This window comes from Oncorhynchus gorbuscha, linkage group LG01 (genome assembly GCF_021184085.1).
Source record: "Oncorhynchus gorbuscha isolate QuinsamMale2020 ecotype Even-year linkage group LG01, OgorEven_v1.0, whole genome shotgun sequence".
Lineage (NCBI taxonomy): Eukaryota > Metazoa > Chordata > Actinopteri > Salmoniformes > Salmonidae > Oncorhynchus > Oncorhynchus gorbuscha.
The window spans coordinates 52548924-52572132 of NC_060173.1; the positions used below are offsets into that span (position 1 = coordinate 52548924).

The 23209-nt window shown below is 41.2% G+C and overlaps 1 protein-coding gene across 1 annotated transcript in view; it reads right to left on the bottom strand.

The window, feature by feature from the left end:
• The window catches only part of LOC124044995 (microtubule-associated protein 1B-like), a 65011-nt gene that overhangs the window by 13444 nt on the left and 28358 nt on the right, over positions 1 to 23209 (bottom strand). The window contains 6 exon segments of the mRNA XM_046364229.1: positions 117 to 209; positions 264 to 615; positions 648 to 3553; positions 3556 to 5727; positions 5982 to 6119; positions 6424 to 6506. Coding sequence (XP_046220185.1) covers positions 117 to 209; positions 264 to 615; positions 648 to 3553; positions 3556 to 5727; positions 5982 to 6119; positions 6424 to 6506 — 5744 coding nt within the window.

The window sequence follows — 23209 nt, forward strand, 5'->3', positions numbered from 1 at the left end:
TCCTTGATGGGTTCAGCTTCATGAATGTAATCTTTTTCCTTCACTTTCTCATCTGTATCTTCCTTGATTAGTTCAGTTTCAGTGGTACCAAACGTTTCTGTTCCTTTCTTCTCTTCCTTGATGGGTTCAGCTTCATGAATGTCATCTTTTTCCTTCACTTTCTCATCTGTATCTTCCTTGATTAGTTCAGTTTCAGTGGTACCAAACGTTTCTGTTTCTTTCTTCTCTTCCTTGATGGGTTCAGCATCAGTGGTACCAACAATTTCTGTTCCTTTCTTCTCTTCCTTGATGGGTTCCATTTCGTGAATGTCATCTTTTTCCTTCACTTTCTCATCTTTATCTTCCTTGATGGGTTCAGTTTCAGTGGTACCAACCTTTTCTGTTTCTTTCTTCTCTTCCTTGATGGGTTTATCTTCATGAATGCCATCTTTATCTTCCTTGATGGGTTCAGCATCAGTGGTACCAACATTTTCTGTTTCTTTCTTCTCTTCCTTGATGGGTTCAGCTTCAGTGGTACCAAACTTTTCTGTTCCTTTCTTCTCTTCCTTGATGGGTTCAGCTTCATGAATGTCATATTTTTCCTTCACGTTCTCATCTTTATCTTCCTTGATGGGTTCAGCTTCATGAATGTCATCTTCTTCCTTCACTTTCTCATCTTTATATTCCTTGATTGGTTCAGCTTCAGTTGTACCAACCTTTTCTGTTTCTTTCTTCTCTTCCTTGATGGGTTTATCTTCATGAATGCCATCTTTATCTTCCTTGATGGGTTCAGCATCAGTGGTACCAACCTTTTCTGTTTCTTTCTTCTCTTCCTTGATGGGTTCAGCTTCAGTTGTACCAAACCTTTCTGTTTCTTTCTTCTCTTCCTTGATGGGTTTAGCTTCATGAATGTCATCTTTATCTTCCTTGATGGGTTCAGCTTCAGTTGTACCAACCTTCTCTGTTTCTTTTTCTCTTCCTTGATGGGTTCAGTTTCAGTTGTACCAACCTTTTCTGCTTCTTTCTTCTCTTCCTTGATGGGTTCAGCTTCAGTTGTACCAACCTTTTCTGTTTCTTTCTTCTCTTCCTTGGTGGGTTCAGCTTCAGTTGTACCAACCTTTTCTGTTTCTTTCTTCTCTTCCTTGATGGGTTCAGCTTCAGTTGTACCAACCTTTTCTGTTTCTTTCTTCTCTTCCTTGGTGGGTTCAGCTTCAGTTGTACCAACCTTTTCTGCTTCTTTCTTCTCTTCCTTGATGGGTTCAGCTTCAGTTGTACCAACCTTTTCTGTTTCTTTCTTCTCTTCCTTGGTGGGTTCAGCTTCAGTTGTACCAACCTTTTCTGTTTCTTTCTTCTCTTCCTTGATGGGTTCAGCTTCAGTTGTACCAACCTTTTCTGTTTCTTTCTTCTCTTCCTTGATGGGTTCAGCTTCAGTTGTACCAACCTTTTCTGTTTCTTTCTTCTCTTCCTTGATGGGTTCAGCTTCATGAATGTAATCTTTTTCCTTCACTTTCTCATCTTTATCTTCCTTGATGGGCTCAGCTTCAGTAGTAACTTCAGTTGTACCAATTTTATATGTTTCTTTCTTTTCTTCCTTGATGGTTTCAGCTTCAAACACGTCTTGTTTTTCTTTCTCCTCTTTCTCTTCCTTGATAGTTTTAGCCTCATGTGTGTCATTTTTTTCTGTATCCTTCTCCTTCATGTCCTGTTTGATGGGCTTTACATTATCGTTATCATCATCCTCACCATCGTCATAATCTAAGAAACTACTCTCCTTCCCCTTTGGGAATTTAGCCTTACAGCACACTTTGGATTCTTTCTGTTGATGGTCATCATCTTCCTCGTCACTGTGTTTGAGTATAGCCTTACCACTAGAAATGTCTACTGTCAGAGATTCCTTTCCTGATATGGAAGCTTCGTCTTTGCCTGTGACTGGCTCAGAGGTAAGAGGAGTTGTCTCCGGTTCCTGTTCCATCTCACCTTTGGAAGGAGAGAGACCATCTTTTTCTTCCGCTTTTGTAATGGGCAAGTCTTTTCGAAATGATTTCTCCACCGATGGTAGTAGGTCCGACTCAACTTTCTTGATGTCAGCATCCAATTTTTCATTCTTATCCAATTTATCTTCTTTTTCCGGTTTATCTTTCTTTGCATCCTTATCTTCTGTTTTGGTGGCAGAATCATGAAGGTCCCCCTGTGTTTGATGCTCCAGTCCTGGGAAGTCCTGGGTCTTTTCCTCCACAGGCGACTGATGAAGAGGAGAGTGAGTTGGAGAGCTGGTTGCACTGGGGTGGGAAGATTGTGTGGGGGAGGCCATTTTCACAGTGCTATCGTCTGGACTGCAGCATCGCTCTTCACCTTCCGAAGTAATTGAGTCTGACCTAAAAGGCGTTGAGAAAGAGGGTGGGGGTGAAAGGGGTTTTGAAGGCACCACTGTTAAGATGTCGTCTTTGGACTTAAAGAGTTGTACCTCCTCAACTGGTATGTGATCCTGCTTCAAATCCTGAACAAGTTTGGAGACAGGAGCCTCAGAAGCAGGGAGCTGTTCCACATCCCTATCTCTATCCCGGAGCATTTGAGGGGAGGCATAGCTCTCCCCAAGTGAAATGTCAACGTTCAGAGTTTGGTCCTGAGCTTCTTCCTCTTCCTCATGAGCCTTGATGACCTTAGCCTCTGTCTTCAAATCAGAGATAACCGACAGGCACTCTTCGGATGGAACTGACTTCATGTACTTGTCTTCCTCTAAGGACGATGTTGGTGAGATGGTCCCAGCAGAGTGTAAATGTTCTTTCCCATGTGTGGCCTCCGTTGGAATTGCCAGGGGAACGCTATTAACAGTGTCAAGAAGCAGAGAGCTTTTGCCTGTTTCCTCAGTCTGAGGTGAAGCGACAGAGGCCACTGATTGGTCCTCTGCAATAGAGGTGGGGAAGGAGGACAATTTATCATACTCTGTGATGGATGTGGCTGAGGAAACATGTTCCTCCTCAGCCAAGGGAGCAGCAATGATGTTAGTGAATACCGATACTTGCTCCTGTCCACAAATAAAACCTTTGGCTGTTACATCAGCCATAGCTGATGCTTGCATCTCCTTCATCCCATGGATGGTGTCAAAGGAGCCTGTCTGATCTGGGACAGAGATGTCATATGCACCCACTTCGTATTGGAGGTTTAGTATCCTGTCATCAGCCTCTTCGTGAACTTCCTCATCAGAGATGGTCTGTTCAGTTTCAGACTGGCCTGGAATGGTTTCGTCTTGAATGAAGGAGATGGGCTCGGCTGCAGCAGTTCCTTGCAGTGTTGACACTATGTCGACGGTAGCACCTCCCACATTTGACACGTAGCCCTCTTCATCTGCCTCATCCTCCTCTTTAGCTCCAGGAGTATGTTTAACTGCTTTGCTTTCCCCATTCTTGGCCAATGTTTCTTTCTCTCCCGCTTCAGGTTTGATTTTGACCTCTTCATCTGCTATCATGTCTAGAACTTCTACCTTTTCCAGCTCGGCCTTTTCAACAACATGTCCATCTTCTTCCTGTTCCTCCTCCTGGGATGAAGCTCTTCTGCTTTCCTCTTTTGTTACCGCCATATCTGTGGGCTTTTCAACTTTTCCATTTCCTCCACCTCGTGTTTCCTGTCTAGTTCATTATCCTTCACATCATCTTTAACATCATCTTCTTCCTCCCCTATCCCCATATCTTCCTCTTCCTGAAATGTTTTCCTCTCTGCAATCGGGCCTTCTTTTTCTTCCTTCTCCTCATCTTCAACTGCAGCTCCCTCATCCTCACATAGTTCCACTTTCTCTGCTTGTAATTCTTCTTTATGCTCTTGTGTTAATTTGTCCTCTTTGCTTTGAGACTCAGTTTCAACTTCCATTACTCCCTTCTCAGGAGACGTTGTGCCTGGTGGAGTTTTCGAGACGGTTTCCTGTTCTTTCTCCACCTCCTGGGTAGGGGATTCGGCCATGCTTTCCTCTGCTGGTGTCTCCACTGCACTCTCTGGTGGCTCTGATGATACCTCATCTTGTTTTAACTCCTCAAAGTCCTTGGTAAGATCTTCTGGAGTGGAGGAAGCAGATATGCCCTCAATACCCCCATTCTGTAGTGGCTCAGGTTGAATGTTCTCTGCTGCTGGTTCCTCCGGTTTGGGTTCAGCCGGCGCTGCCTTGGCCGCTTTGCCTTTGCTTTTGTCGGTTTTGGGTTTACTTGACACTTTTGCCCTGTGCAGGGTCCTTCTGACCTCTGGTGTGAGGGGTTTTAAGTCAGGTTTTGTTATCTTTCTCAACTCTGACTTAGACGCATCTTTTTTCTTGTCAACTTTGGAGTCTTTTCTCTCTTCTTTTTTAGCTGTGTCAACTTTCTTGACTTTCTCTTTCTTTTCCTTGTCTTTTTTCTCATCCATCTTGGATGCCCTTTCCTTTGAATGTTTTCTCAAGGATTTCTCCTTCAATAGTTTTTTCTTTTCTGGTGCATCAGTCTTGGATTTGATTATTTTTGTGGGTTTTTCATTCTCTTTAAGTTTCTTCTCCTTTTTCTCTATCTTGTTCTCCTTTACAAAGTCACTCGTTGCCTCCGTGACTGCCGATACCTCATCATCTGCTTCTTTCTTAAGGGGTTTTGTAGTCTTGGGAGATGATTTCAGACTTTCTTTGCTGTCTGTCCTTTGCTTTAACTTTGTCTGTTTTACAACAGAGGGAGGAGCCCCTGAGGCTATGTCTTTTTGTGTGGCTACTGGGTATCGCAAGAAGTCAAGGTGCTTTAATTTCTCTAGTCCCTCCAGGACTTTGTTTTGTGGTGCGTTTCCAGGGAACAGCACTCTGACAATCTTTTCGGCAGGATTGGCAGGAAGCCACACGACTAATGCTGTAACTGACGTCAGGTAAGGTACAGATATTTCTCCCTCTTTTCCATTGGGGAGCACAATGCCTGTTTTGGCCTTGCTGTTACCAGCCCACTTCTGCATGAGAAACTGCATCTCCTTACTATCCTTGACGGGGTTCAGAACATACATGTCTAACTTGCCCACCCCCATCTTATGGAAAAGAGTGAAAGGCTCAATAGTGTTGCTGACCAGTCTACAGAGAGGCTCCGGCTTGATTCCCAGTTTGTTGAGGTACTGCAGCGTGAGGGAGGCCTCCTCGATGCTGCGCTTGACCTTTAGGTTTGATTCTGGCATACGTAGCTTCTCGGGTACATTGAAGAAGATCACACCAAGCTCTGGAGAGATCAGGTTCTTCATCCAATCACTGTAGGTGGTTGAGCCTTGTGACTGCTCCTCTTCCTGCTCTGCTATTTTCCTCTGAAGGAGCCCGTTGATGCCTGGCAGATTGTCTGCACCAATGTGAGTGAGTAGAATTGAGTCGATGCGGTCCAAGTGTCTGACCAGCTTCCAGAAGCATGATTTACGTTCAGAGCCTCCATCCACTAGGATGTTGAAGCCATTGACCGCAAACAGGGCCGAGTCGCCCCTCCCCCCAGGGAAGATGTAACAACAGGGCCTGGACAGTTTCAGGAAGCCTCCAGATGTGGGCGGCTCCAGGAGGTCAAAGGGAGAAGGTACATCCACCGTCTCGGAGATGTACTCCGTGAACTCTGTGACTCCCTCCATCTTGGGGAGCACAGGCTCAGTGTTCAGTCTGTACTCAAGGAACTCCCGTAAGTGCTGCTGCTGACCCAGGGAGCTCCAACCCACCTCCGATCGGCAGGACACAGTGAGTGTGGCCCGCTGCTTGGGGGCTGCTTCGCCCAGCAAATCACTGACCTACAGGAGAATGACAGACAGAGACAAGCCAAGGTCAGTGTTGATGTGTAAAAATTGCTCAATGACATTGTTGTTTTCATGTTTATCCACAATTCCAGTTCATGGGGGAGTATATAAAATATTTGTAGTTTCATTGGTAATCTAATCTTCATTAGAAAAACATGAGCTCATGAGCCAGTGCTAGAGACGACAGTAAAGTGTCAGAACAGGCTGTTTTGAATAGGATTTGACTGTTCTGAACAGTCATATCTTACCCCAGGATCAGCAAAGACTTGTGAGAAGCTCTTATAGGTGAAAACCCCACTTTGGAGAAGCAGGTCACCGTGGTCGGAGTTCTGCCCACTCAGGACCAGGAGTTTGTGTCCTGCTGAGTCTGTGACTAGAGACTGGATCTGGGGCAGAGAGCAAAACAGAGCAGTTATAGGAAACGGCACAGAACAAAGAATGTGTGTCTTTATATGGGCTACACTATGAAATGAATCAAATGTATTTACAATTTGTTATGCCATTATGGTATTCCATTTAAAGCACGGTGAGAGAAAATAGTTTGTTTTCTTATAGGGAAAAAAATGAGATGCATTAGGTTTGAAATCATAATGACAAAATGTAAACAGATGTATACAATGATTGAAAGCTGGTTTAAATATAGTAACAAACCAGAAAATATAGATATATATTTGAAATCTTGAAACACACCTCTGAAGTAACTGTATCCTCTGATGGGTTGACCAACACGACTGTCTCTAGGACATCACTCTTGTGGTGGAGAGTCCTTTGCCCTACAGGGGCCAGAAAAATCGAACAACATGAGAGAGAGGCCAGACGTGTTTTGTCAACATCTTTCATGCACTTGCTTTGAAGTGTTCCATTCAAATCCTTGTAGACATAACCAACATTGGCACAGGTCAACAGCTTAAAAGGCTACTGAGAAACTTGCCAGAGTCTGAGCAGTCTGCCCCAAAGACATCCTGCTGGAGAGCATCCAGAGTTTATCTGTGAAAACCTTTTTCAGTCGGGGAGATTTAGTACTCTGTACTGCGTGGTGCCTGTTATGTGGGGCATACTCTTACAGAGAGCACAACACCACAGTGCGTCAAGGCAAGAACAAAAGTTGGGAACAGGAAATAGGTCACCAATGTCTACTACTGGTTGCGGCTTGAAATCAGAGCTAACAGGTACAGCTTTTTAGAACAGAACAAACCCACTGGGCACACACTGGTTGAACCAACGTGGAATAGATGTTGAATTGATGTCTGTGCGCAGTTGGAAGTGGAGAACAGCTACTGACATTTTCATGCAAGAGAATTGAGAATTGGATAATACCTAAGCTAGAATTACATGGCTTTGTAACATATAAATATTGGGCCAATATATCCAAATGTTTGGCAATCATCATCACAAGGACTTCAAGGATATGATTTTCAGGTTATTGGTCAATATCATAGACACTGAAAACAATGCAGTGAGCTGGCATAATTGGTATGAAATCACCGACGTAAAGAGAGAGCAAACATAATAAATCATAAAGGATTCATTAGTGAATATAATGCTGAATATCCAGGTCGTTCCACCAATTCGGCGCCTTTTGAGAAGTATAACTTGGTCAAAAAAAACAAACATTGGATTTCACCTAATTTTAACATTCTGTCATAAAGAGCACGTCCAACTTCATAAACACATTTTCCCCATCTCAAGAGGTTAAATACAAATAATACTATATAGCAAGTGCCTATTTAGTGACAGATAAAGTAACAGGGTTGACCATAACAGAGTTGACGATTTCATCTTAAATCAGCCAAAAATGTAACTTTTCTATGTTTTGTAGTTAAAAAAAGTTTTTTAAACGAATTGTATACTAATTGGTTGATGATGTCATTGGAAACACTTATCTTCCTCTATCTTTTCTTATTACAAACCATAGAAACGCGACATTCTCACATATGTTGATGTCGGGGTGGTGCAGGAAAAGATGAACATGAAGTTGTTCAATTTTTTTTCTTTACATTTAATATACCAGGCTTTTAAAATTCAATATTGTTGCACAATTTCTAATTAAAATATCAAAAGGGATGCAAAAGGCCCTCTTTTCATGGAAGGACCCACTCCTGTGCGGATCTGATATAATTATATGTCAGCATTTCTACCCATTCAGTTCAGAGGTGTGGCGATAAGCATTTCATTCCCGTTTGTTTCAGCACCAATGCAGACTAATAATTGAGCCGGCTAATAGGAGAGGGAACTTGACTCTGTGTTCCACTCGCTATCTTCGATACATCCAGAGTTTGCCGTCCTCCGCCATTTTGGTACTGTATATGCACTGTCAACTCTTTGCCGGGAAAGAGCTCTACAGAGGGTCGCTTTGTGTTGCTTGTAGTGCAGAGCGATTAGTGCTTTTCGAGGTCGGGTTCCGGTTCGATTATTACAAAATAATCACGGTTTTCGATTTCGGTTTTGATGATTTGGGTTGAACGCTTTAACACAGAATAAAACAATTAATAAAAGTTCCATGATGGTAGTGACTGTCCATTACTGTGCATCACTTATTAACCATCATTTATTCACATTACTTTACCTTAATCAAATGTTTCAGTTGTTGTGTATATTACATTTGTTTTATTTAATGACTTTATTCATTTATTAGGTCATCTCATCTCTATAGAGGGGCTGCATATGCTGTCTGACAAAAATCACTATTTTGTAGTACTTGTAGTTCAAAGTAAATAAGGCCTACTTTTATGACTGCTGAATACCAACTATCAGTCACTTAGGTCATGTATTTTCAGATAGAGATACTGTACCTCGCGAAGCAAGAGCTGCTCTCTATATCCCCTCACGATTGTTCATTCTTCTGCCTCTTCTGTAGCAGGCATAAAATAAACACAGACCAGACAAGTAGATGCACAATGGATTATGGTCATTGTAGTGCATTACGTTTTATGCGCTAAACTATGTATAATATTGGCCTCCCTACTACATCGCACAGTTCAAGCTGGATCTGATTTATCTCTCGAGAAACTGTGCAATGTGCGAATTGAGCTCACAGAAAAAAAACAGAACGACAAAACGAAATCAACATTTCAGTTAATCGCTCAGCACTATTTTACTTTTATTTTTGCTTGCCACGTGCAAGGTAGTGATTACTGGATTGTGGACTGAGAAAGAGGAGAACAGTAAAAATAGTAAATTAGGGGATAGAAGGTACAGGCCTAGGTGATGAGAATGACAACTTGGCCTGACATGACAGACAGTGTACACTCCTTGTGACTCACTATCAGATTGGATTCTTTTGATTCATTTCCAAAATATAAAAAGTTTGCATTTGAACAGCTACTTGTCTGCTGTGGAATGACAACTCAAACTCTCTGTGATTGGTTGGAGTCAGTCAGTTGACTCAGTAAGAGGAACAGAAAAATTGGCTGATATGATGCAAAAAAAGTGAAACCTCATCCAAATGGTTGTGGTGCTAATGAGCTTTCGTTGCCAATGATAAAGTATGCTTTATTACTCTTAAATGAGGATGCCGGCTATATCATTACATAGAAATTAGAAACCAACCAGCATGTTGTCGTAACAATTTGGGAAGAAATGCATATCACCCAGAGGATATAGCTCACCGTTTCTATGAAAATGGACTGAATCGCTCATCATTACCCTGACCCGGCCTCTGTGTTTTACAGTGAGACACATTGCAGCATTAGTCTGTGAGAGAAGGTGATTGCACCTGGGGCTTGAGAGAGGAAAGGTGATTGGACCTGGGGCTTGAGAGAGGAAAGGTGATTGGACCTGGGGCTTGAGAGAGGAAAGGTGATTGGACCTGCTTACAGAACTGGTCAAATGCTGCTATCAGCAGCAGGAAAAAGCTAACTGTTAGTATGGTCCCAGATATGTTTGTTCAGTCTTGCCAATTACCATAGAAGCTGGTTAGACAACAGAAACAGATCTGGGACCAGTCTAGGCAAACTATGAGAGGGACAGTGACGTTTTACCTCGTAGGCCTACTATAGTTGGAGCAGTGAGGTACCAAAAGAGAACCCTGTTCACTAGAGCATACTGGAAGAACCGTTGACGAGAGTTCGCCCACTTCAGCCTAGCTGCCCACAGACTGTGGGGAAGGAGACTCACTGCATCGTGACTAAGCCATTGACTACATTAGTTAGTTTGGAAATCTTACGTTGTAAGAGTACAGAATATGGGGACATTGGGGAATATACAAAACATGGGCATAATAGAATACGAGAACAAAGGCATATGATATCAGATGCAGGCAGAATAAGGACAAGTAGAATTATAGTCTATTCCCAGAGAGACGGCGTGTCCCTTTACCCTCCTGATATGCTTTCTCAGGTGAAACAGCAGAAAGGAGACTGTGTTAGCTGCTAGTCCCGGCAGGACGACCCCTCTCTGACATTGCAGACTGGTACATTGTGATACTTGAACAACAGAGAGTCTATGTCAAGCAGGGGCTGGTCAGTCCACTAAGTAGACAGGTGAATAATACGCCTACGGGATAGAGACTTAAGAGGCTACCATTGCCTTCACTTCTCAGCAAGACATCTCGGTGATGACCATGTTGGTTATAACTCTCCGTGTCTTTATTCAGAAAAAAAGTAGGTTGAGAAAACAGCAGGAAGTTAAACAGGAAGGTTTACTTCAGTATTTAACATTAGAGTAGGAAACCACTGTAAGTAGCAGCACTGCTACTACGAACGGCACACAGTAGAATTTACAGTAAGTGGCCTATGTCATTGGTACCAGTAAGTAAATATGTTCAGATAACAGAATAATCAAATGTGTAGAAAATCTGATATGATTATACATTACTCATGAACTCCAAAAGCCATGGAGAGTATAGGCAAAGATGAGTCCGTTAATGATGTAGGCCTAAAGCATGCCCATCAACCTCCAGCCACTATGATGAATAATATAAAACACACACGTCTCGATCCTCAGGACTGCATCTGTAGTAGCCTCCACGCCAGACAGCTCTGTTTCTCTGCTTTGCTGTTTTGTTTCTACAGTCCTTTGGAATAGCAGGATGTTCTGCCAAGTTCCCCTCCTCTATTCATCCCTCTGGCTTTTCCTTTAACCAGTATCCCAGAAACATGAAAGCATCCCACTTCATGGAAACTGACATCCCACCAATATGGAACGCCGTTTGGGTCTTTGCGTGTCAAAGAAACACACACTATTTGACATGTCAAGTAAACACTATTTGATGTGTCAAATAAGCTTGTTGACCAATCAGGACCTGAATATGACGGCACGTCGCTGGTAAAGTTGTCTCGCACACCTGGTCATAAAAAAAAGTTTGCTAGCTCATGGATGCAAACAATGTTCTTCCCCAGAAACATAGAAAATGACATCTGTCTCAGTTGCTATAGCTAGCTAGCTAACTATAAAGCTAGGTGTCATCTAAAATAACCCTAATTTATAAGACTGCTTTTTTAAAATTAATGGTGGTCGGATCCATCTATTTAAAGCTAGCCACAATAAGGATTAGCCACAATGGTGGACATTGCGGTTAGCCTTCAAAATAAAAGTATGTAATTGACAGTGATGCAAATGAATACAAATAGTAGAATTATGCCATAATTGAATAGATCATGCTAAACGAGTTTGGAATGTTGTTATATAAAATCAACAAAAGACAATAATTTGTTAATTTGACAAAAATCTGTTGAAATCACACTGATTGTATTATTATACTTTAGAATTGCATTGGAGGCATACTATATTTTACTGTACTTTATTGGATTGTGGATCAATGGCATGGGGTATCAGTCTACTCAGTGAAAAACAATACTGCGTGGATATTTTGGAGTCTGATAAGTCTGAGAGGATGTTAAGAAAAAAAACATATTGGGTATTGATTAGACTGATACCCCATTTCATTGATCCCCAATCCTTAGGTAAAGCTGCACAGTGCAATATGAATGTCAATACACACAATATGCTGACTGGGGAGGTGATTTCCACAAGTGACTACCTAGCTAATACTTACTCACAAGGATTCCTATATAATTGCTAAGAATAATGAAAATGACTGCAGTTTCTACTGGCCATTGTTTTCAGGCTGGTTGTATTGGTGCTAGCTGGGTACCAAGCTAAAGCTAGCTACCCCAGAAGTTGCGGTCGAACAAATAATGCCTTATTATCAACGCGGTATTGTAAACACATCGTTCGTGGCCGGTGATTTGTTGTTCAGACTTTTTTTGTACAGGTTTGACAGCGCTACCGATAGTAGTGGTGGCGCTTGACTTGCACGTGCAAATTCAGAACACACAACATTCTATAATAGAACTGTGTTATTTGACGTGTCAAATGAAAAGCTTATTTGACGTGTATCTTTTTTTTTTTAAAAACATTTTTTACATGCAAAGACCCAAACGGCGTTCCTGTCACGAATCCTGCCTCTTCCTGTTCGGGCGGCGCTCGGCGGTCGTCGTCGCCGGCCTATTAGCTGCCATCGATTCTCTTTCCTTTTGTTTCTGTTAATTGGGTCTAATTGGGTACACCTGTTTTGAGTTAGTTTTGTTTATAGGCTATTTAAGGGCACTAGGCCCGCTGGGTATTGAGTGGGCTTGTTCTCTGTTTATTTGGTGTTGGTGTATTAGCGTGATCGCTACTTTTCCGGACAATTTTAGTCCTGTGTATTTTGGACGGGTTGTTTCATGCGCCCTTGTGTTTTGCATATCCATGTCTGCGCTGTCGTTTGAATAAAATATCCACGTACGGAATTACCTGCTCTCTGCGCTTGACTCCTCCACTCACCATTCATAGAAGTCGTAACAGTTCCATACACCAAAGGGATGTCGAAAATCCACCTTTCCCATACTTTAGCTATATTTTTTTATTTTTCACTTTCATTTTCACTTACAAATGTAGCTAGCTAGTTTAACTTACTCAAACACCCGGCTCAAATAGAGGGATGCTATGTTAGCTCGCTATCCAACACTGGAACTCTTCCAAGTCAAGGTAGGCTTTGGTTTTACAAATGTATTGCCACCTGATGTAACTGCTAAACTGCTTACTGACTGTACACTGTACTAACTGCGTTTGATCAGTGGTGTATTCATTCCGCCGATTCTGTACAAAAAAGTTTCTTAAACATAAGCAAGTGGAATGAAATGGGGATAAACATACCTGAATTTGTCCAATAGAAACTCTTGTTTGCAACTGTTGGACTAATGATTACACCCCAGATAAGCTAGATGCAGGCTAAATCTTAACCAATGCATTTTATTGTTGAGTTTCCTGCGCAATATCCCCAGACTGCTCTTATTTCACCAAGGAATTTTCTATCACTCACTTCTGTGTCATTTTCTGACGTACAAAAAGTCCTCAGCAGCTGTGAACTTCTGAAGCAGCCTCCCTAACGCATTCAGCAATAGGCCTGTTTTAGCAATGTCAAAGAGGCTCACAGAGGAGTTAATTACCATATCATTAGCTTGTGTCCTCACTTCTCTGTACAATGGTGGTCCTGACTTCTTGAAGACACCCATGATACACATGATAAAACCCAAACCACTCACAGACACCCACATCCACACATAATTAATCTGGGAAGCCAGTGAAACCTCAGGAGGAACTAAACTCTTAGCTCCAGACTCACTTGACTTGGCTCTCCATCAGTGGAGGCTCCACAGAGGAGGAAGGGGAAGACATTCCTCCTCAGTGAATTTCCCAAAAATAAAAAGTGAAACTTTTAAAAAGTTGTTATCCTTTTTAGATAAAATTCTACAAAATATATTCATGTCACCAAATAATTGAGTAAAGCACACTGTTTTGCAATGGAGGTCTACAGTAGCCTCAACAGCACTTTGTAGGGTAGCTCCATGGTGTAGCCGGAGGACAGCTAGCTTCCATCCTCCCCTGGGTATACTGACTTCAATACAAAACCTAGGAGGCTCATGCTTCTCACCCCCTTCCATAGACTTACACAGTAATTATGACAACTTCTGGAGGACATTCTCCAAACTATCAGAGCTCTTGCAGCATGAACTGACATGTTTCCCAAAGAATCAGAGAATCAATCTGGTACTGAAAGCATGTAGTGCATAACATGTGGTGAGTAGTTGACTCAGAGAGAGAGAAAGACAGTTTTGAACCAATAATTTCTTCAAAAATCAAGGGAGAGAGATCACTACCCTACTTAGCAAATGTAGCTAGCTAGTTTAACCTACTCAAACAGAGGGATGCTATATTAGCTAGCTGGCTATGACTATCCAACACTGGAACTCTTCCAAGTCAAGGTAGGCTTTGGTTTTACAAACGTATTGCCACCGGGGCCCACTGGTGTAAATGTTAAACTGCTTACTGCCTGTACACTGTACTAACTGTGTTTGTTTGATCAGTGGTGTATTCATTCCACCGATTCTATTTAAAAAAATGTTTCTTAAACTGAAGCAAACGGTACGTAACTGGGATAAACCTACCTGAATTTGTACAATAGAAACTCTCATTTGCAACTGTTGGACTAATGACTACACCCTAGATGAGCTAGATGTAATAAAAATAAGGCCATGCTCATAAACATTTTTTTGCGTCATCCCTCATCTTAAACGGCACCAAACGCCACAGGTTCCATACAGTAGTCCGGGACCCAAAGGAGAGAAGGTCGTTTTCAGACAGAACTCACTGTTACTCTCCTCAGTACACCTTTACCTGAGCTGACCTGCTTGATATAAATACCCGCATCTGAACTCTGGAAATGGGAGCGCTCTGTTAAAAAACAGCTAAAACAGAGCACTGATCTGATGATCGACCACGGCCCAGTCACTGCACTGCTCCAAATAGCCTGCTCCACATTGAGCAATCAGGGACTGTGAGGAGGTTGAAGGAATTTAAAACGATCACATCTTCAATTCAAGAGTTTCATTCCAAAACGCTATATATCCATTCTCAGAAATGTTGGTAAATGAGCTTTTATTTTTTAAAGAAATTATGAAAGAGATTGCTGTGTTTTTTCACTACCTAATCATGGCATGGGGTTGATCAATGACATATGTGTTTGTTTAAAATCTATCACTTTATGGTTTAATTTCAGAGATACAAATAATCATGTTTCTTTTGTTGCAAAATGCTATATATCCGCCTCACTCAGAAATAAGTAGTACTGCTAGGTTTTACACAAATGTAACAAATAACTAAATTTTTAATAAAGAAATGTAGAAATGATACATCTGCGACATCAATATTTAAAATGTAAAATGTCAATACATTTGAAATGTATACATTTGAAATTTTTGTTATTTAGCAGCTGTTCTTATCCAGAGCAACTTACAGTAAGTTACAGATACAGTAGCCTATGTTTGGGCGGAGCATGACTTCAGCACCCTGGACAGCTCCTCTATCCAATACACAAAATATACAAACCATAAATATGGTATCTGATAGAGATTTGATGCTAAAGAGACAACTAAGACTTCATTTATATGCAGGTTCATGCACTCTCTGGCACCCTTTTCACACTACCGTGCCCTGTACAGTTGGGCTTGGGCTTGGTTTGGCTCAGTAGTGTGTGAAAGGTATGGATGAGAGATGGTAGACTTACCCAAAGACATCTTCAAAGTACAAAAAGCAAGCATAAAATTTGATTTGATTTGATTTGATCATGGAACCCAATTGTGCTAAGCTATAGATATAGCACTAAGGGCTACACCTGATGATGTCATTTCTGTTTACTCCAGCAGTCACTCCTAAGTAACTGAGACAAGGTGACGAAGGTGAGCTTTTACGCAACACTGACACCCAACAGGGAAGCATAAGAAGGCAATTAGAACCTGATGCCTGCATGGGGCCATCTTATCGAAAGTAACCCATCGCAGTAAACAAAGGTAGCGTGGAGAGGCACATGAAAACAGGGTTAGCGCCGCTAATCTCATTTAGCTAATGTGACTTCATCCCATTCTGAGGGTAGAGCTTAGTATAACTTATAGATAAAGAGGAGCACATTGAAATGGAAAATGACAGACCAGGCTATAGTCTCCATAAAAGACAGACCACCAAGTATGACATTTTAAAGGCCCAATGCAGTCAAAATTCCTGTGTTTGTATCATATTGTACAACAGCTGATGAAACAAACTGTAAAAGTAAAAAAAAAAAATATCAGTGTTATTTCATGATAGTTGCTGGTTGAAAATACAATCTACAAAGGATCCTCGAATAAGCATATTTTGCATGGGTGGAGTTTCAGCTTGCCTGGTGGTAAATAAGTTAATAGATCGATAAAAGAGTTTCAAACCTCTCTGCCAATAACAGCTAGTTTTCTGTTTCCAGGTGCGCTTCCCCCCTCCACTCAGACCGCACCTGCACAGTCCTAGCAAAATTATTGCTTGAGAAATTGTTTTTTTCTAAAAAGCCATGTTTTCTTCTTTTTTGCCATTTTTTTGTGGGGAATTTTACCCCCTTTTTCTCCCCAATTTCGTGGTATCCAATTATTAGTTGTTACTATCTTGTCTCATCGCTACAACTCCCGTACGGGCTTGGGAGAGACGAAGGTTGAAAGTCATGCGTCCTCCGAAACACAACCCAACCAAGGAGCACTGCTTCTTAACACAGCGCGCATCCAACCCGGAAGCCAACCGCACCAATGTGTCGGAGGAAACACCGTGCACCTGGCGACCTTGGTTAGCGTGCACTGCGCCCGGCCCGCCACAGGAGTCGCTGGTGCGCGATGAGACTAGGATATTCCTACCGGCGAAACCCTCCCTAACCCGGATGACGCTAGGCCAATTATGTGTCGCCCCACGGACCTCCCAAAAGGGCCGGCTGCCCTTTTTTGCCATTTGAATGGAAAACTATTACATTAAAGCTGCAATATGTAACTTTGTGTCTTTTCCTTTCAGTTTTGTACACCAGCTTCAAGCAGCTGAAAATACAACATTTTTGGTTATTGAAAATATATTTCACAGTGGTTTAGATGGTACAACGATTCTCTACACATTGCTTGTTTTGTCACAAAAACTGAAATTAGGAAAAACTATTAGGAAATGGTGGAGGGATTTCTGCATATTGCACCTTTTAAGGCAGAGAATGATTTGCTGAGAATGATTTGATATTGATATAAAATGGCTGCACTTTCATTTAGGCTTCGATATCAGATTTTGAATCATTGCAGTATCATATCAGCACTGCAGACTTGGCATAACAAAATGGCTCCCTCAAATTCAGCCTTTTCTATCCCTGATTCTTTAGAGCCCCTTTACCTCACAGGCTTATACAGCAGGGTGCAAAATATATAGTCCATTGTAGTTAGAAATGTAAGAGCAGACAGTTGGGAAACATGTCTTAAAAACATGTTGGTAACATACAATACAACTCTGTCTGAATGTTCTGTAACATGTCACCCTAAACAACTAAACAAACCCCATGCCAACACCACCCAACCATTTCCTGGATGTCAGTTGGCTCGCCACCTTGAACCTGAACAGTAGGTGTATATCCCAGTTCCTCGCTGTAATCCTAGTCCTGTGATTTGGTTGCGCTGGATGATTGTGCTGCTAAGCCAGATAAAGCCTCTCTACGTTAATCGCAGCTGGGCCTCCGAGTACCAATCTCAGACCTCGACCTCGGAATGGTTGTGGCCAAATCACTGAGTCCAGGGGTGTGTTCATGAGGGCACAACAATGGACAACAAAAATGAGCATTTCTAATTGGACAAATTCAGATACTACCTTCCCACTTCACTCCATTTCAGACCATTTTCATGCCTAATGAATACCACCCAGATCATCACCTGGGGAAATGAGGCAGGACTATCTGTCTGAGTCTCTGTGTGGGTCTGTATTAGAGGTCAACCGATTATGATTGTTCAATGCCAATACTGATAACGATTATTGGAGGACCAAAAAAAGTCGATACCGATTTAAAATCGGCTGAATTTTATATATATATATATATATATATATATATATATATATATATATTACAATACTGAATGAACAATGAACACTTATTTTAACTTAATATAATACAAATAAAAATCAATTTAGTCTCAAATAAATAATGAAACATATTCAATTTGGTTTAAATAATGCAAAAACACAGTGTTGGAGAAGAAAGTAAAAGTGCAATATGTGCCATGTAAAAAAGCTAGTTGAAATTCCTTGCTTAGAACATGAGAACATATGAAAGCTGGTGGTTCCTTTTAACATGAATCTTCAATATTCCCAGTTAAGAAGTTTTATGTTGTAGTTATTATAGGAATTATGATGTGTCGACTTCCCTTTATACCATTTGTATTTCATAGACCTTTGACTATTGGATGTTCTTATAGACACTATAGTAATGCCGGCCTAATCTCAGGAGTTGATAGGCTTGAAGACATAAACAGCTCTGTGCTTCAAGCATTGCTAAGAGCTGCTGGCAAACACAGTAAAGTGCTGTTTGAATGAATGCTTATGAGCCTTCTGCTGCCTACTACCGCTCAGTCAGACTGCTCTATCAAATATCAAACCATAGACTTAATTATACTAAACACACAGAAATACGAGCCTTTGGTCATTAATAATATGGTCAAATCATTTCAAAAACAAAACATTTATTCTTTCAGTGAAATACGGAACCGTTCCGTATTTTATCGAACGGGTGGCAACCCTAAGTCCAAATATTGCTGTTACATTGCACAACCTTCAATGTTATGTCATAATTATGTAAAATTCTGGCAAATTAATTACGGTCTTGTTAGGAAGAAATGGTCTTCACACAGTTCACAACAAGCGAGACATCCAAAACTGCTGCATATACCCTGACTCTGCTTGATCAGAAGAGAAGTGACACAATTTCCCTAGTTTATATTGCATGCATTTATTGCATTTATTTAAACTAATTATGCAGGTTTAAAAATATATACCTCTGTATGTTGATTTTAAGAAAGACATTAATGTTCATGGTTAGATACATTTGTGCAATGATTGTGCTTTTGTTAAATCATCACCCGTTTGGTGAAGTTGAAGTAGCCTGTAATTCGATGGTAAGTTAAAAGGCACCGCTTTGATCATATGCAACACAGGACAAGCTAGTTAACCTCGTAATATCATCAACCATGTGTAGTTAATTAGTGATTATGTGAAGATTGATTGTTTTTGATAAGATAAGTTTAATGTTAGCTAGCAACTTACCATGGCTCCTTGCAGCCACAAGGTCCTTTTGATGCTGCACTCGCGTAACAGGTGGTCAGCCTGCCGCGCAGTATCCTCGTGGATTGCAATGTAATTGGCCACAATCGGCATCCAAAAAGGCAGATTACAGATTGTTATGCAGATTACTGATTATTATGAGAACTTTGAAATCAGCCATGCCGATTAATCGGTCAACCTTTAGTCTATATACTACTCTAAGAAGGCTCCCCTTTCTAAGGCTTCTTACCCTATCTGCAGGGACCAGACAGAATAAACTCCAGGAGGCAAACGGTGGGATATAGCCTGGGCTGGCATCATAGTGCTCTGACATCTATGGCCAATCATCTCTGACCAGTAAGGAAGGATGTGCTATAATATACAACAAAGGAAAGGATGAAACTAAGTATATTCACCCTCATTAAGTACAGGGCCGGCTCTAGCCTTTTGGGGGCCCTAAGCATTTACATTTACATTTAAGTCATTTAGCAGACGCTCTTATCCAGAGCGACTTACAAATTGGTGCATTCACCTTATGACATCCAGTGGAACAGTCACTTTACAATAGTGCATCTAAATCTTAAAGGGGGGGGGGGTGAGAGGGAATACTTATCCTATCCTAGGTATTCCTTAAAGAGGTGGGGTTTCAGGTGTCTCCAGAAGGTGGTGATTGACTCCGCTGTCCTGGCGTCGTGAGGGAGTTTGTTCCACCATTGGGGGGCCAGAGCAGCGAACAGTTTTGACTGGGCTGAGCGAGATTTGGTAGATTTGGTAGATTTGGTAGTCCCCCACCCCATACAAAAAACATCTGTTATACAGTTCATTTCAATTCTATCAATTTTGCCATGAGGTGGAATCAAATCAAATGTTATTTGTCACATGATTCGTAAACAACAGGTGTGTTACTTGAAATGCTTACTTTTACGGGTCCTTCCCAACAATGCAGAGAAAAAAAAATAAAGAGAAATGTTGAAATTCTACCAATTTTGCCATGATTTAGGCCATGTTAATAATATCTGAGTGAGAGTGACTAACAAAAATCATTGGGGGCCCCCTGGAGGTCAGGGCCCCTGGGCACCTGCCCTGCATGCCTGGTCAGTATTCAGCCATAATTACTACACATTTACAGTACCTTCAGAAAGTATTCACACCCCTCAACTTTTTTCAAATGTTGTTGTGTTACAGCCTGAATTTAAAATGGATTAATTTGAGATTTTGTGTCATTTACCACACAATACCCCATAATGTCCGTGTAATTATTACAGATGTAATAAAAAATGTGAAGCTGAAATGTCTTGAGTCAATAAGTATTCAACCGATCTTCCTAACTCAGTTGCTGGAGAGGAAGGAAACTGCTCGGGGATTTCACCATGAGTTCAATGGTGACTTTAAAACAGTTACAGAGTTTAATGTCAGTGATAAGAAAAAATTGAGGATGGATCAACAACATTGTAATTACTCCACAATTAGAAGGAAGCCTGTACAGAATAAACATATTCCAAAACATGCATCCTGCTTAAGACTCTTCATATTTTCAAGTATGGTGGTGGCTGCATCATGTTATGGGTATGCTTGTCATTGGTATGGACTAAGGAGTTTTATGGGGGAATAAAAATAAATGGAATTGCGCTAAGCACAGGCAAAATCCTAGAGGAAAACTGGTTCAGTCTGCTTTCCAACAGACACTGGGATACAAATTCACCTTTCATCAGGACAATAACCTAAAACACAAGGACTGAAGTTGCTTACCAAGACGACATTGGATGTTACTGAGTGGCCTAGTTATAGTTTTGATTTAAATCTGCTTGAAAATCTATGTATGACTTGAAAATGGCTGCCTAGCAATGATAAACAACCAACATGACAGAGCTTGAACAATTTTTTAAAGAATGTGCAAATATTGTACAATCCAGGTGTGCATTGATTCTAGCATGTATTGAGTGTGAATACTTATGTAAATGAGATATCTGTATTTAATTTTCAATAAATTTGCTAACATTTATAAAAACATGTTTTCACTTTGTCATTATGTGGTGTTGTGTGTTGATGGGTCTGAAAAATATATATTTAATCCATTTTGAATTTAGGTTGTAACACAACAAAATGTGGAATAAGTGTGGAATAAGTCAAGGGGTATGAAAGCTTTCTGAAAGGGCACTGTAGATAGTTGGCTAGACTGACTTACCAATCTAAAAATTGGCTAATTGAGTGACTGTCAGTGACTGACGTAAGAGAAAAACTGCTGATACACAACCAAAAATGTCAAACTTGCACCCTTGTGTGTTCTACTATTCTAACTCATACCAGTAATTTGGGACCCCAACTAATTATTATAATTCTTTGCAGTTTTAAAGCAAGTTTTCTGCAGTTCTACACATTTTGCCATGGGGCGGAGAGAAAATGTGGCAATTTTATTTTAAAAAGTACATACCCTTCTAAAAATGTTGAATTTCTTTTGTTTGTTGTTTGACAGCTAATTTCCTGCAATTCTACCCCATTTGAAATGACTTATGCCATGTTATTAATGATATCTGAGTGAGAATGACAAAAAATGTATGGGGGGCCGGCGTGCCATGATTACTACAAGTTTAGTTAGCTGGCTAGACTAATTTAACAATATAAGAATGGCTAGCTGACATGGCTAATTGAATGACTGTCAGTGACTGACATAACAATATAAAAATGGCTAATTCACAACCAAATTTTGAACTTGCACCTTGTGTATTCCACTATTCTAACTCTCAACAGTAAGTTGAGCCCTAGACTGAGATGAAGAGACAAGGAGAACAGAGAAGACACATCGGTGAAGGTATAATAATAGACTATTAAAATACAACAGAGGACATAAAGACAGAGAGAGAGAGAGAGAAAAGGCAGTAAAGAAAGTGAGGAGACAGCCAGAAAAAGGGCAACAGTAGGGGTGTTGACGCTGTGTCACCGTCTCATAGAGACCCGGGATGCCCACATTGTGCCAACCATGACATCACCACTGCCATTCGGGGGGCCTACACTGCCAATAAATATCTCACCTCCCAACTCTCCTGACCAAACCATCTTTCACTCTTGTTTCACTATATTGCATCCAAAACCATTGCTTCGTTTTCCTTTTACAGTATTCCATCTAGCTCCATGTAGGCTACGGAGGAGCTTGACTCTTAGGTAAGAGGCTGTGAGGGGAGACGGAACAGTCATTTCTCAAAAATCATTAAGAATTAGGGAAGTGAATTGTATGATGCCGCAAGACGCAAACGATTAGAAGTTGGTAATGAACACTAATTGCACCACAACTTTGTGCTTGTGTAACCACAACTCATCTACAGCCCACACAGCCAGTAACACATAGGAATATCTATTCTGCATATTGCATGGCAAATGCTCTCAGGGTAGCCAACACACACACAATCCTAAGGTGGGCATCTCCTCTCCATACTTATGTCCAAGAGGTGTCAGTGTTCATGTAATGATTATAAAATGGCTGTCACAAATGAGTCAGATGCACAGTGACATGTCATCCATCACCATGACAAACCCAAGACAGGGTCACAGGGTTGAATAGACAACAACCAGGGGACACGAATTGTGAAAAATACCTGTCAAGGTGACCTTCAGCACAATGACAAGTGATACCATGATACCATTGCTTAAGGTGAGAAAACCCAGAGAGAAAAAGAACATTCTCTGTCCTTTTCCATCTCACAAATCGTATTTTGGGAATCCAGCAAGCAAGGAGGTAGAAATTCCCATAAAATATCCCATAGATATGTCTTCAAGTGAATGTTAAGCGCTATGTAACATTTTTGGACAACGGATTTCCATTATGGAGGTTATGCATTCAAGACTTTTCGGCCCACTCATGTTTTGTCCCTCACTGTATTTGTGATTTGGATTGTGTCCTTACTTGGAGTGTTGAAATGTATGAGTATGTTTGTTGAGGCTTGAGGCATCTGTCTTCCCTTCAAGACAAAAGCTCACACAATACACACAAAAAAAATAATCAAGAATAGCTGCAACCCATATCATTAGAATGACACCAAGCCAGCATGGTGACAAATCTAATCCTTTCGTTTCCTCGGGGAGACTTTTAGTATGGAACTCTACGTCAAAAAAAAATGCAGGGATGTAGGCTACATGAAATTGATCTCCCCAAAAGGACCATCTTTGCTTGCACGGCTCGCTTGAGCCCAAGCACCTCAGTGCCTAAAGGTGTGTCAGGCCAATTGGATGCCTGATACTCCAGGCCTAGTCAGCAGATTTGGGATCAGGATGGGAGATGGAGCAGGACGACCATTGGGGACCAGTGGGAATAGAAGCCTTCAGTAGAGGATCAATGTTTACTGCTGTACTGCGCCGTTCAAGGGAAACA